This window comes from Falco cherrug, chromosome 2 (assembly GCF_023634085.1).
Source record: "Falco cherrug isolate bFalChe1 chromosome 2, bFalChe1.pri, whole genome shotgun sequence".
Lineage (NCBI taxonomy): Eukaryota > Metazoa > Chordata > Aves > Falconiformes > Falconidae > Falco > Falco cherrug.
The window spans coordinates 75427052-75441812 of NC_073698.1; the positions used below are offsets into that span (position 1 = coordinate 75427052).

General features: G+C 44.2%; 1 protein-coding gene across 1 annotated transcript; it reads left to right on the forward strand.

Annotated features, from left to right (window-relative positions):
• Nucleotides 1-723: 723 nt before the first annotated feature.
• IFNGR2 (interferon gamma receptor 2) lies at nt 724-14058 on the forward strand. The gene is made up of 7 exons (XM_055701228.1): nt 724-937; nt 5050-5176; nt 5654-5829; nt 7785-7930; nt 9174-9327; nt 10455-10609; nt 12969-14058. Exons 1-7 carry the CDS (start codon nt 862-864, stop codon nt 13143-13145), a joined length of 1011 nt encoding a protein of 336 aa, XP_055557203.1. The 5' UTR covers nt 724-861; the 3' UTR covers nt 13146-14058.
• Nucleotides 14059-14761: the final 703 nt, after the last annotated feature.

Consider the following 14761-nt stretch of genomic DNA (forward strand, 5'->3'; position numbering starts at 1 on the left):
TTAAAGATGCCTTAAGTACCCTAACTCTGCATGGTTTCCTCTGTTGGTGGTTCTGCCAGTCATAGTTCTGATGACTGCCCAACCTTGTACTAATATAAGAGAGTTTAATAGTATTTGACTTTATTCAGGAGACATATGAAACACTCCTCCGCTTTATGGCACTTTTGTCTGAAGTAGTGTCAAAGCTCTTAAAAACAACAGACCCCTGCCTAGTGAATTTTAAAATAAGCTGTCGTTCTATTACAATAGTAGTAATCTGGGAGGAACGCTGTCCCCCGGCATCACCTCCACATTTTTTAATCGCAATGCCCTGTGGAAGGTATGTGGTTAGGCTTAACCACGGGTTGGTGCTAGACGCAGCCAGAGAAAGCCGGGGAACTTGAACCACTTTAATGGAAAGATTTTTCCACATCAACCACACTCCATAACCGCGCAGGCAGCTCCCGGCCCCGCCGCATGCGGCGGTGACAGCAGGACCCCCGCCGCGCCGGGCCGCGCCGGGCCGGGCCGGGCCGGGCAGGGCAGGGCCAAGCCGGGCCGAGCAGGCCGCGGGGCCACGCCGCGGCCCATGGCCCAGCCCGGAGCGGGCGCCGCCGCCACTCGCCCGCAGCCACCCCGGCCCCCGCAGCGCGCCAGGCGGCGCCGAGGGCGGGCTCAGCCCCCCGTAGGCGGGGGTGGAGGCGAAGGCGGAGCGGGACCAGGAGGGAGCGGCCGCCCCGCTCGCCGTCAGCAGGCGCAGCCGAGGGGCCGGGCCGCGGGCGTGAGGCGGCCCTGCCAGGCCTGCCCGCCGCCGGGCCAGCCTCAGGCGAGCAGCCTCTGGCGGCGAGCGGGGCTGGGCGACGGGGCTCTGCCGGCCGGGCCATGCCGTGTCGGGTGCCGCGCCTCTGCCTCCTCCGTCTCTTCCTCCTCCTGGGCTTGCTGCGGGCCTCGGGCGCAGGTAGGTGCTGCGGAGGGGGGGCTGGCGGCTGCCACCGCCGCCCAGCCGGCGCCTCTCTCCGCGCCTCCTCCCCACGGGCTTCCGGCCGGGCGGCGGCGGCCCGTGAGGTGAGGTGAGGTGAGGGCCCGGGCTGAGGCGGCCCTGGAGGCCTGAAGCAGCCCCGGCGGGTGCCGGAGCCGCGGGGGGGGATGCGAACAGGGCTGCCGCGAGTTTCCCCTTTCCTCGCCCGGCCCGCTGGAGCAGAGCAAGGCCGGCTTTGTCCAGCCGGCGCCGGGGCTGCCGCCGGCGCCCGGGCCGGCCCGCAGGCGGCTGCAGGCAGCGCGGCCCGGAACCGGCGCCGCTGTGCGAGAGGCCCGGGTGCGGCCCTGGGTGCAGCCCCGGGCGGGACTGGTGCGGTGTAAGTTGTTGATGTGGTACCCGCGCAACAGCCTCCTCCGTTTGGTTTTGTGAATTGACAGTTTAGGTGGGATTGGCTTTAGGCTTCGATGTAAATTTCTTGCCGTAAGGGGTGTGTGTGCGTGTGTTGCTCTTCAGGCCAGGTCTGAGCTATAGCTGTCTCAGAGTCAGAGGGTATAATCCTGGCTTCTGTATGTATTCCGGCAAGTGGGAAGAGCTGCTGTGACATGTTCTGAATGAGGTAAGTGTGCGGCGTGGTCCTTGCTGGGGCAGGCGTGTGCCTCCGTGAGCTCGGCATGCCTGCTGCCATGCTCCCTCGCGCGTGCCAGGGCCTGGCAGGGGAGCCTGACGAGGCTCCCCGGCTCTCTGGGGTAGCTGCTGTTCCAGGCCTGCAGTCCGTGGCCAGACTTGGGAGCCCGAATGCCCATGGGTGGTTTGAGGGACCTGCTGCAGTCCGTGTTGCCCAGTCCCATCCCATCGGCATCAGTGGGATTTCACAGGGAGCCATTCTGGTGTTGGGCTTGAGCGTGGGGCCCCCTCCCCCTCTGCACTTTTTCACAGGCATGGTGTGTTGTGTTTCTTCTGTTGCGAATGGAGATGCTAAAATCAAAGCCAAATGAATAGCCAGCTGTCGTCGCATGTCCCCACCTAGCCACAGGCTTCTGCTGTTCACCTTTTGCAGGCTTTGGTGCTTGTCTGACAGTATAAGAAGCCAGTTTGCTGCACTAGAACAGCAAAAGTCCATCCAAAAAAAACCCCAGACTTCTTTTTTGCCCATTTAGGAAAACGATGTGTGCTCAGGCAGATGCAGGGGAAGGGATCAGTAACCATTCAGGATCAGGAATGGAGGCTGCAAAACTGATGGCTAGACCAAGCTGAGCAGCTTTCACTCAGTGTAGCTTGTGGCTTCACACTCTGCTCTGTGAAAGCTTTGACTTGTGGCTTGAAGAGTCAGAAAGTCTATGCATCAGGAAAAAACAATCTGAGCAGTGTTTGGCAGATGCCTTAGAAGAACTGGTTCAGCAAGACCACCTTCCAGATGAAAACAAAGGACAAGGCATTTGTACCTTTCCCTGACCTAGGTAGTTTTGGTTTTCTAGGATACTTGCATATGTAGGTGCTTTTTTCTGAAGAGTGCATCTTGTTACTTTGGGTCATACAAACTAAAAATCGTTAAGGAGTTCATTTTGTGATTTCAGAAATGTAAGTAACTTCCTTTGCCAGGTTGAGATATCTAACTGAAATACGTATGTTTTCCCATGGTGTGCTATGAGACCAGATGCTCAGTGCAGCAGTAAATGCCTTGTGGCACACAGCATCTTGAGGATCAACTACAGTCATAGATCTGATAACTTTTGCAGTGTTTTTGAAGCTGGTAGGGGAAATAATCTGTTTCTGAATGCTAATATAAGGCAAAATAATCGGTGTGTAGGCCTGACTGAGGAGGTGGAACTAGCTGCCCTCATTCTTCATTTCTTTTTCCTTTTTTTTTTTTTTTTTTTTGAGAGAGAGAGAGAGGGAGAGAAGAAAAGAGAACACCAGTGCTTGTGTTTTGTTCTGAGGGGTTTCTTGAATTTTGTAAAATTAGTTTATAGTGGATGTCTGAGTGCACAGATTACTGATGGTGTGAGATACCTTGCCACATGCTAGACCAGCAGTGAGAGTGCAAGAAAGAATATGCATGACTGGACAGTGAAAACTTTTCTTGAATGAAGAAAAGGCTACTTGTTAGCCTTTAAAATACACCAGAGATTAATGGTTTAGGTAGCCTTTGTAACTGTAAGGAATCTCAAATAGGTTTGCAAAGCTGAATGATTGGCCTGTAGCCTAAGGCGATATGTGTTTACTTAAGAGCACTGCTTAAAAGGTGAAGCTAAGGAATTAGTAAAATATGTAATTAAAACTTTGAGAGCTTAGCTAGTTATTTTGTATTTTGGGCTTAGGGTTCAACGCAGGTTTATAAAGATTTGTATCATCTCTTTCCTGCGCTTGGAGGATGTTAAGAGCCTGGCCTGAGGCCTCTTCTGAAAGATAGTGCTGTCAGCATCAGTGTGCTTTTTACATCTGGCTTTGTTACACAGCACTAGAAATAAAAGAGAAAACTTTTTAACATTATCTCCATATTCCGAAAGAAGGATGGGGCCAGAATTTAGCTTAAGCGCTTGATCTTTTGATTTTATTTATGTAAAAATAAACAGACGATATTTTATTGTCTTAAGAACAACAAAAAAAGAAATCTTATCACATTGGATATCATATAATCTCTTGTCACAGTCTGTTTTGAGCTCAGCAGCTGTTGCCCCAGTATGTTTACTACATGGAGAAATAAAAGTCAAGTGTAGAAGGAAACCTGAACCTTTTTCCCTCATAGGGCAGGCAGGCAGTGAAGCTGTTGCCCAGCATGGCTGTGCAGGCTCTGTCCTCGGAGGTTCTGTGACCTGCCTGGAGAAAACTGAGCAGCTTGGTTTGATGCCAGAGCTGGCCCTGCTTGGGGCAGGGGCTTGGACTGGCCTTCCCACCTGAGTGACTGCAGTGCTGTGGTTAAAAATGCAAGGCTTTTCTGGTTTTAAAGGCATTTAGGTAACTGTGTTTTCCTGTATTCCTTGCCTCAGCCTACTTCTCTTAATCTTAGTCTCTTTTGGCTATCCCAATTCCTTGCTGTTGGTCTCCTTGTCTTTCAGTGTTTTTTGGTTCTCCAGCCTGCTGTTTTGCCCAGTTTGCCAGCTAACATCTCCCGCCAGCTGCTCTTCCACTTAACTTCTTTCTCATCTGCCTTCCTGTACTTCACCCACCCCCATTTCCCCAGCCCTTGGTTCTCTGCCTTTTGGTGATCTGCCCTCCCACCCTCCATTTGGTTTTTCTGTCCCTCTGCCCCCAGCTCGGTGCCTGGCCTTTGGCTGTGCTCCAGTCCCAATAGACAACTTCCTCCTCAGCTCTGCTCAGGCCAGCAGGGGAGTGGTTCTTCCCCTGTACTGGAGACACAACTGTTGGCTCTCCGCTTCTGTGTTGCTGACCTCCTGCCAAGCTGCTCAGAGTGGCTGCAGTCTTTGTTAACCCCCAGGAGTTTATAACTTGACCGAATTTGGGTGGACGTTCCTACTAGTAGAAGGCACTCTCTAACAGAAGTTTCTGTCCTCTGTTTTGTGAGTTCTATTTCAAAAGTGATGAAACTTTAGGCTTGCAAGTAGAACAGCACACCATGTATTTGTGAATGTTTAAGTATGAGAATGCCTTTTTTTTCCCCCCTTCACCTGTTTCTTTGAAAGTTTCAGTGAAGTGACCTCGACATTTTCAAACAGCTTAGCAGGAGGCAAATGGTCAGGGAAAACATGTTGCAAGTCGTTAACATAGTAAAATGTGAGATGCAGACCATTGAAACAGATGAGCTTCTGTGATGATAAGTGGCTGTAGACCTTAATTAATAATTTCATGGGGGAGCTGCGTGGGGTTTATTGTTTTGTGCTGGACTTGGTACTTTCAGTGCTGTGTTCTGTATGGAAAAAATAAAGGCAATAAGTTGCAATTCAGTGCTTTGTGGGTAGCAGCAATACTTAAATGTATTGGTACTAGTGCACCTAGAAACAGAACGAGGAGGAATGGTTTTGCCCGCAAAATGGTGAAAATGTAATGTATGATGACAGCATGTGGAGACCAAAAGTTAGTTACTGTGTAGTTGAATGTTTCAATAATTATTTGGTTTCCTCTTCTTACTTTAGAATCTTCTTCCCATTTACTGGCACCGAAGGATGTGATGATTTATTCCTATAACTTTCATAGTGTGCTGAGGTGGTCTCCTGTTAAAGTGGATAGAGGGTTGGTGTTATATACAGTCAATTTTAAAACGTAAGTATATAGTTCTAAAAACAACCAAACTAATTTTGTTCAAATCCAGTAACACAATTGGTTTAAAACAATCCCCCCAAACCTAAAAATCAATAAGCACAGAAATGAAAGGGTTGTCTGTTACTGATGCTTTTATGTGTGTCCAAAAGCCGCTTCTGAAAACTGACAGTCTCTTAGCCTGGGATGTGTCCACTAAACTGCGAAAAGATTGAAGGCCTGAAGAGCACCCAGAAATGTTGCATAGTTTCGTGTACAATTTTAGCCTTACCAAATTCTCACTCACTAATTTTAATTTTTCCCAGATATTGAGGAGATGCAGGTGCTGAAATTCCAGGGCTGTGGAATTAAACCTGCATGAAAATGGTAGCTTTGTAACACATTCTTTTATTACAAAAATTGTCTAGGTGGGAGGGATTGTATTTTAGGTAGTTGCACTCTTCTGCTGATACTTTATTTGTCCTTTGTTTTGCATTGCAGGGGGGCCTTTAACCACTGGGATGAGATGAACTGCACCCGTATCGCCCAGACTGAATGCAGTTTGCCCTGGTCACTTAAAGAGCGGCGCTGGACTGTTGTTTTGCGCGTGAGGGCTGAGCTAGGGCATGTGACTTCTGACTGGGTGGAAACAGATCCATTTGTGGCAGAGAGAAACAGTAAGTGCTATTGATGATTTCAGTGTCTCTGTCTTAAAGGACGTTTCTTAAAAATAAAAAAAAAAAGTCTGTTGTCTGTTCAAGACTTTTTTGACTCTGTTATGTACAAAAGCCAAGTGAGAGAATTGTAGGTGTTTGGTTAACGAAGACTGCAAGGCCTCAGTGTGTCACTAGGAATTTGATACTACTTAGTTCTTCTGTACTAGGGTTAGTAATGCGCTCTTTCATCAGGTATTGAAAGAGATGAGTTTCCTTGGGTGGCTGAGCCTTGTATACAATGTTATTTTGGTAGTTTTCCATTTTCTTATATCCTACTTAGCACTGCCACGTGCACGCATACACTCCCTTGATTTGTGGTAGTCTAAGTACAAAGTACCTGTTTCAATTGAAGAGATCCCTTTTCTAATAAATATAAATGGTCCTGACTACATGCGGAAGGGTCAAGAGTACACTTTAAATCCTGTTACATGTGCGAACAAGCATATTGTTGTTCTGTATAAGGTCTGCTCTTTGCCTTGCTGTGATTGGTTTCAGGATTAGAAGAATGTAAATACTGAGTTAAAAAATATGTCTGAAATGGTAAGGAAGCAGAGGAACGGGTTTATTAACTCTTTAGCTCAAGCTCTCCCATACCTTTCAAGGAGCAGTGGTAGTCTCTGCTGCTATGACCATGACCAGATTCCCTGGGGACTGGTGGACTTCAGTTCTAAAAGTTGGATTTTCTCTAATAGTAGAGAGTGTGGGGTGAGGACTTGCCTGAATCCTGAACTGAAGTTTGCAACTGACGTATCTGTAGCTTGTGATGCAGGGCTGTTTAGGAGTGGCACGCTTTGGGGGTTGGGAAGGCACTGGGCTAATAGCAATACAAGACAAAGCAGAGGCTCGGTGTGGGAGAGTTGTTTGTGTGTCTGTTCCTTGGGAGAGCAAGAGGAACGTTACGTGATCGTTCTTGTGTGACAGCCCTCGGGATCGGTTCCTAGGCACCGAGACCATGGACTACTAGTTGGGTATTCTCTTCTTTTAATGTTTAGATCAGTCCCACTCAAGAGGGGAGCTTTGGGAATCTGCGAGGGCACGCAACAAGGTGTTTAGAGTTGTACAGCAACAGGAAGTAGAAAGAAACTGAAATTTCTCTACCAATATAAAGATCATGGGGACCAGTTTTCTCTAAAGTAACAGTGGACAGCAGGTTCTGCTAGGTTTTTTGAGGTACAATAAGCAACGTTTGCATGCAAGGTTGATTTTTACTTTTAATAGTTACCCCTCTTTAATATGCAAGCAGCTGTTAATTACACTAGTATGTGCATGAGTGGGTTTTTTAAGATCCTGGAGTGCTTTACAAATACAAAGCTTAACTGGTGAAAGGAGTCAAGATACAACAGATAAATGACTGATGTCCATATATGACCTGTGATCACACAAGTCTCATGCATTAGGACTGACAGTACTTTATATAACATTTTTCATGGGTTAGACCTCAGAGTACTTCACAAAAGGAAGTCGTCACCTCTACCATTTAGGAAAGATGGATTCATGAGAGCAAGGAGGGGGAAACTAGTTATTCCTCTTCCAATGTATTGACCCAAACTGTGTTTTTTAGAGAACAAGGAATATGTATCAGGCTGTTTGAATAAAAAAAACCACAAACAAACCAATATTTTATCACCATTAACTGCAGATAAACTCAGATACATTCTAGTGAATATTTACTGAATATTCCAGGTAAAGTTAACAGGAAACTTTTGTATTATCTAGTTTCTTAGGCTTTCAAGTCTCTTTCCTTAGATTTGTAGTAAAGTAGGCATTTTAAATGCATTAAGTAGATGAGAAAATGTATTTGCTTTCTTGAGAAAAAGCTGTCAATGTTTAGCATGTTTGCTGAGAGTATCTAAGTAAAGCTGGAGATGGTATGATGCATCCCAGAGGTTCACTGTTCTTTCTGTGTTCATTTTCAGCTACTATAGGGCCCCCTAAAGTGAACAGCGTGATTGTAAGCTCTGACTCGCTTCTCATTAGTGTCACATCCCCTTTTGGATCTGAAGCAGGTGACTTTCTTCAGTATCATGTGTCCTACTGGGAGAACACAAGTACTACTAAAAAAGTAAGAATTCTCTCTCAATTATTTTGTTCTTGGTGCCCTCGTGACTAAGAGAGATGAGTCAGTGTCTCTTGGCAGTGTCTTTTGGCAAAACAGCAGAAATGGAGGATGAAAACTAACTCTTTTCTCTAGCAGTGAAGGCTACCATTTTGTGTCTTGAAAAAAAAGTTAATTTGGTCTTTGTACAAGTATTGCACATATTACAAAACTTCTGAAAGCACCTTCTTTTCCTCCATATGAAACAAAGGTTGAATCACATTGCAGTTCAAGGGAGAGAATCCACAAAGTGTCAAAGATATCTTTAAATTTACATTTAGATTCCAAAGTTTGCTTAGGCAGTTTGGAAAACCGAAATCTCCTTCCTCCTTTCCTGCGCTGGGCTTGTTTGTGCTGGTAGCTTCAGTGACAGGCTGCTTTGGCCTCATGTCACCTGTTCCTAGGGCAGAGAAAGGCAGAGTTGCTAGAAACATGCGCTGGACACAGCTGGAATGAGCTATCCCTGTTCATACTGAGACTTAGAGGTGTTGGTCTCATTGTGCACTTATGCTGCTGTCTGAGGCCCCGGGAACTGTGTTCTTGAGAGGCTAGCGTTGCAAGGGAGGGCTTAAGCTGCACTAAAAAAACCCCAAACCATCATTCTGAAGTCAAATGTTTAAAAAACTGAAGCAGAAAAAAATAATTTAAAGAAATTTTCTGTTTCAAAGACCTTGCTAAATCTGAAAGACCACCACTTACTTCCTCTCTTGTACCAATGTGTATTTTTCTGACACACATAAAATACCTTCATGCTTGAGATTCAGACAAGAAGTCATGCTTGTAGGCTTCACCGAGGCCCTTATCTTAGTCCCTTACAGGTTAAAAATTCACAAGAGGCTGTGGTGGCTGTGTGGGGACTGTGGAGATTTTGCACTGCCCATCAGCTGTTCTCAGTAGAAGGAGCTAAGATGGTGGAAGCTTTTCACTGAACTACACTTCCATCAGTCTCCTCTGATGGTGGAGGCACTTCTCATGGCTTGTTTTTTCCCTCCCACTTCCTATATTGTGCTCACTGCCTGAGCTGTTACAGAGGCCATGTCAAAGCATCCAGCAGCACATTGCTTCTCTTGTTTGGGAAAACTGAATTATGAAAAATAAAATCTGTGCTTTTTGAATGAGAAACTTAAACTGGGGGTGTGGGGTGGAGATTTGTGTTGAAGATAGGTCTGTTTTTTACAGTAACACTTTTTTTTTCTTGCCTTTTAAACAGGAGACAAAGACAAGCAGTACACTATTCAAAATCAGAAATCTAAAGGAGTTAACACTTTATTGTTTTAGAATCCAAGTAGAATTGATTACATATTCGGATTTCCAGTTGCTTGGGCTGCAAAGTGTCCCAGAGTGTCACAGGACTACAATGAGTGGTAAAAATCAAATTTTGTTGTTTTTTATATATAGTGGGATGAGTGTAGACCATGAGTCTTAGATCATTTAACTGGGCACTTGCATACCCGTATTTGTCAGGAGTGCTAAGAAAGCGCCGCCAATAGTAGTTCACCATTGTCATTAATGGCAAAATAATAAGGAATTTTTTAATCGTTAATTGAGGGTCTGTGTTGTACTCTTTCCCCTTGTCCTTTTCCTTCATAAATACTATGGGTGATGGGTATTACTTTCTAGAAATATGCAAAGAAAGAAAATACACATACTTGGTCTTTGGAGGAGGTCATTGATGGAGAAGATGGTATTACTCTTGCAAATCCTTTCCCTCATGAACTGCCTCCTGCAGGACAGGAATGTCCCTCTCCTCTTTCACCTGCTTCCTCCTCCGACATTTAAAGCTCCTTGTTTTTGTCCAAGATAGAGAGGGTGAGGGGAGGAGAGGGTGTGTGCAAGGTAATGGGAGTTTGTCCCTCTCTTGATCGCCAGCACACAGGTACAACCGATTGTTAGCATGCTTTGAACACGCTTGAAGATGTGTAGGTGAAACATGCTGATGCAGTTTCGGAAGCCCCACAGGAGCTGACCTCCCGGGTAGTGTTGACCAAGTACGTGATCACAAGCCCCTGAGCTGTGATGTTGGAGTCTCTGATGCTCCCTTTGCAGAAAGGTGATGCATGTTCTGGAAGAGAAGCCCCTGGCATTAATGACCCTTGCTGACAACAGGAGGGTGGAAAGACAGATTGCATTCCCCACGGGCTCTCTGCCCGCCAGCGGCGATTCCTCCAGCTCTGCATTTGCCCTGCTAGCATGTACAGTAGAAGCTTTGCCTTAGGCTGCGTGATTAAGGGGTGGAAGGAAGCTCGTGGGAGCTGGTGACTTCAACGTGGAGTCACAAAACAAGCTACTTCTGAACACCGGTGTTCAGAGTGCATCTGTAGTAGGGTTGTGATCTTAGCCTTGGGAATTACTATACTTGGTAATCAAAGTGTAAATGTCAGCTTGCTGTATGTTGTTTTACATTTGATGATGTATAAATATGAACCTACCATATGTACATACATGGGGTTTTTTGTGGGTTTTGTTTGTTGCTTTTTTTTTTCTTTTTCAGAGGCAACCAGAGCTGGGTATAGTATACTAGTACTTCTGTTGGTGTTGCTTTTTGTAAGTCTGGTGGCAGTTGGTTTGCTTCTTCTGTGGAAATACCACAAAACAATTAAATATTGTTCTCAGCCACCTCTAGAAATCCCATCACACTTTGAAGAGGTATGTGTAGACATTTTTTGTTTCTTTCCTCCTGCCCCACTCCCCCTATAAAAGACAGCAGCGGTCTTGGAGTGAATATGAACAAAGCTAGTTGTTGCGTAACAGAAATAGATACAAACAATTGTTGACTCAGTGTAAACTGTTCTTTTCTCACCTATGATCTCCCACTTTGTTCCTCTCTTACTCAACGGATTTGTTTTTCTCTGCACTAAGATACAAATGCTGCCGTAATCCTGTTATGAAACTGGAGTAAGATTCTCTGTTCCTTGACTACCCCTTGTCCACCCCTTTCTTTGCTTATCTAAGTCATCAGGCCTGAAACAGTTGCTCACTTTAAGAAAAAAGCTTTTTTGTGCTGCAGAGCATGTACTTGGAACCTAGGTCTCTGATTGGAAATCGAATATGGAAAAGCAAATACTGATTAATTGCAAGGACTGACTTGAAGACGATGGACCACCTAGGAGAATGTCCTTGGGCTTTTTTTTTCCTTGTAGGTTACTCAGATGAAAAAGTCATCCTGGGATTTTTTTTTTCCTTATAGCTCACACATTTCTGTACTAAACAGTTGTTTCAGTCCTGTTCATCTTCCTCTTTTAAAACAGGAAGTAGTCTTTAGTGAAGTTGTTGATTTAAAAGTTCTTGTTCAGTAAACATTCCATATTTTTAAAAGCTTGTATTTGTTTGCAGTTTTTTTAGGTGTATTTCTCTGTATATACCTGCATGTCAGAGTAGTCTATGTACTCTGGTAGTTCTGTGATTGTGGAGCTGTTTTTCCAGACTTTTACAGATGTATGGGTGAATGAACCCAGACTTTCTGCAGAGCCTTGAGTAAATTTTCTTTCTTCATGCTTACACAGCTTCCGTTTCATGGAGGCTCATTGGAGACAGCTGTATCGCATATCAAGCAAATCTCACATAGGAAAAAAAATTAATCCTTGTACAGTGTATTAAAATAGTGCAGCATTTCATGCAAAGGACTTGCAAGAATAGAGTCTGTCATTGTGTTCTGGAGTTAATTGTATTAATCTAGAAAACATGCAGCAAGAGCAGGTACTCTTTGAACAATGGTGAGCCTGCTTTTGGGCAAAACATTTATTTTGATTTTAAAATAAGATATACGTGTTTCAGAAGGGGATCAACCAGCTTGGGGGTTCTCCTCTTAAAACTGATTATTTTAAGGTAATACCATATGTACTCTTCTAGATTTTCAGAAAAAAACCACATGCTTCCTTCTTTTACAAAAGGATCTAAGCTTCTGGTGCCTGAGTTATAGGGAGCAGTTCTGCTGCAGAAACGCCTTCACATAGCAAAGCCACATAGTGTCTTGAATTTGCTGAAGTGGATGTTTTTGAGGTTCCCATATGAAACATTTAAGATGCCTGAAAAAATAATCCTGTTGCTCGTTAGCCTTGCTATGGTTACAGAGGAAGTGGTGCCTTAATCGAAACTAAGGTTAATTTTATCCCACAACAGCTCAAGTCGAGCTGCGGTCCTGTCTCAGCCAGATTATGAACCTCCTGCAGTACAGAACAAGCTTTTGAGTAAAATTACAAGCGACATCAGTCTCTTACCAGTGCAAAAGTGTCTGTGTTCCAGACATTTTATTTTTTCAAATCAAGGGAAGAGTGGTGGCAGATGATTTTTTGTTGTTGTTTTTCAGTACATGAAGTGATAGATGGCTTAAATTCCCAGTGAAACACAAGATCAGCTTGGTGATAAGGAGAGTATGGGGGGGTGGGGCAGAAAGAACAGAAAGCTGTGGCCTACATTTTATTCTAATGCTCCTTTCTTTGATTATTCACTCATTGTAAAGCTGAGGACTTAATTCTGGAGGAAAGGGGAGCAGAGGAAGTCAAAGCAAAAAGTAACTACAAGAGAAGAATGCCACTGGAGTTTTCTGGTAACAGTAACAGATGCAGACTGGACTTGCCTGACACTGAGCAAACCAAATCTTAGATCTCGTTTGCTCTGTTAGTGCTTTAGCCAAGCTGTCAGTCACTAGATTCCTGCAGTTGGAGGATTATGTCCCCAGCTGTGTAACAGAGAAGAGTTTTCTCTATGGTTTGTTCTTAACAAGTGGGAATTTGCTTAAACATGAAAAGAGTATTAGCCAAAATTTAGTAAAAAAAAAAAAAAAAAAAAAGGAAATGCAGGCTCCTTTAACTCACTTAAATGGATGCTTGCACAACTGATTTTTCCCCCCCCCCCCCCCACAGAAATAAGGTATTTTTAATTTTCACTGTGAATTCTGGTCTGAAGCAGTTTGCCTATAGGTGGTGATACCTGCTCTGTCTTTGTAATTTCTAATACATCTGTTTTGTGGATAGATACCTAAACTGTTGTTTCTGGCTTTTTCCAGTATTTGAAGGACCCTAGCATGCCTGTTTTAGAGGGGTTGGACAATTATGCTGAGGATGATCTCCACGATTCCTTATCTGTTGTATCTTGTGGAGAAGGAAGCCAAACCTGTGGCAGCAGTTTGGATGGTCGAGCTCATCATTCACAAAGTGTCTGCAGTGGCAGTGAAGTCACCTAAGCGGCACCCTCGTGAGAGTGCTGTACCACACCTTTGCAGAAGCTCCTGCCTGTGAGCGATGCCGTGTGGCTGCTGGCAGGACAGATGATGAGCTCTGGACAAAATACGGCCACTGACAAATCCTGAGTGAGATGCTGCTTCCTGAGACTAGCGCGGAGCCTTTGTTTAAATGGCTTTTGCAGAGCTACAACAGCAGCTGTGTTCTGCCAAACGGACTTCAAAGGTGGAGCACGAAAGGGAAATGAACACTAAATTGCCTGCAAACAGACAGTTTTAAAACTGTTATATTGACATCATCATATTTCCCAGCTCAAACTGAAATAAAGCTTTGAGAAGTAATGGCACTTTATGGTAGGATATAGAACAACCTAAAATTTTTCAGTGATGAATAATTGCACCGTGAATTACTTTTATAATGGCTTTTGTTTTGTTGCCATATTTGTGCAGTCTGTTAGCACTCAACGTATATTATATCCACCCTAGTATGCTTTTCTGAATCATTTTAAGTACATGCAGTTTTCTGTGGCAGCTTCTTCCCTCCAGATAAAATTTCTTTAGGCTGTCATTTTTATAGTACTTCCCTCAACATGAACCTGTGCAAAGAACTGCTCCAAGAAGGACTTCCTAACATCTGCCTCTTAACACATTCATGAGAAGCATTAATCTTCTGCTCCTGCAGTGAGACAGTCACTCTCCACAGCAAAACAAACTTTTAAGATAACTTTGCTCAGAATTTATATAACATGTATCAATAATTATCAGACACTAAAATCACTTGTTGACTATCAGATTATCCTGCAAATGGAAGTTGACTGAGGGTTCTGGTTGCAGAAGCAGAAGTTGTTAACCCTCACATCACAAGCCTGTGGGGTCTAGAAGGTGTCTAATAAAGCACAAACTAACCACTTCTGTACTAGAAAGATTGTTTTTATTTGTTTGACTTTTTTCCTGGGTTTGATACAAGTTGTTTTGGAGGGAAAAAGAAAAATCCAAGCATAAATATGCTTGTTTATTTGCAAATGACTTGTTCAAGTTACCTAGGTCTCTTAATGAAACCTGGTCGCTGTCAGAGCTGTGGGTTAGCTGAGGTAATGCTGTTCCACCCCTTCCAGGAATATACAGGACTGCATGTAAAATCAGTAACTTTTTTTTCCAAAAGCTTTATGAGGTTGTTTTCTCATAGAACTAATCTAGTCACTTGTGATCAGGCAACACGCTAACAAATGTAGTTATCTGAAGACTTAGTGATACTTGAAGTCTGGCAAGAATTTTAAAGTTGGCCACAAGCTGCGTAATACCTACTTTTAAGTTCATCCATGTTCTTTTTTATATACGGTGCTGTAAACAAACGAAGAATGACAGGCTTACAGAAGGAACAACCTAGCTGCATAACAGAGGGTGTAAATGAGAAGACAGTTGAGACTCCTCCTGTGAGTATTTAGCAATACAACTTCCTGAACAAGCCTTACACAAGACTTCTGTTAGAGATAGTTGTTAACTAAATATTTTTTACACAAATAGGCCAAAGTTAAAAACCTTTTGTTGGGGATAATTCAAGGGTTATTTTCACAACTGCCAGTTGTAGCAGGCCAAGGCATTACCTAAAATGAGCCATC

Bases quoted from the DNA above. Each gene is read 5' to 3' on its own strand.
- IFNGR2 (XM_055701228.1), top strand. From the start codon at position 862: ATGCCGTGTCGGGTGCCGCGCCTCTGCCTCCTCCGTCTCTTCCTCCTC. The intron at 5,177-5,653 runs GTAAGTATATAG...TTTGCATTGCAG, and splicing joins TATACAGTCAATTTTAAAAC to GGGGGCCTTTAACCACTGGG. The intron at 10,610-12,968 runs GTATGTGTAGAC...GGCTTTTTCCAG, and splicing joins TCCCATCACACTTTGAAGAG to TATTTGAAGGACCCTAGCAT.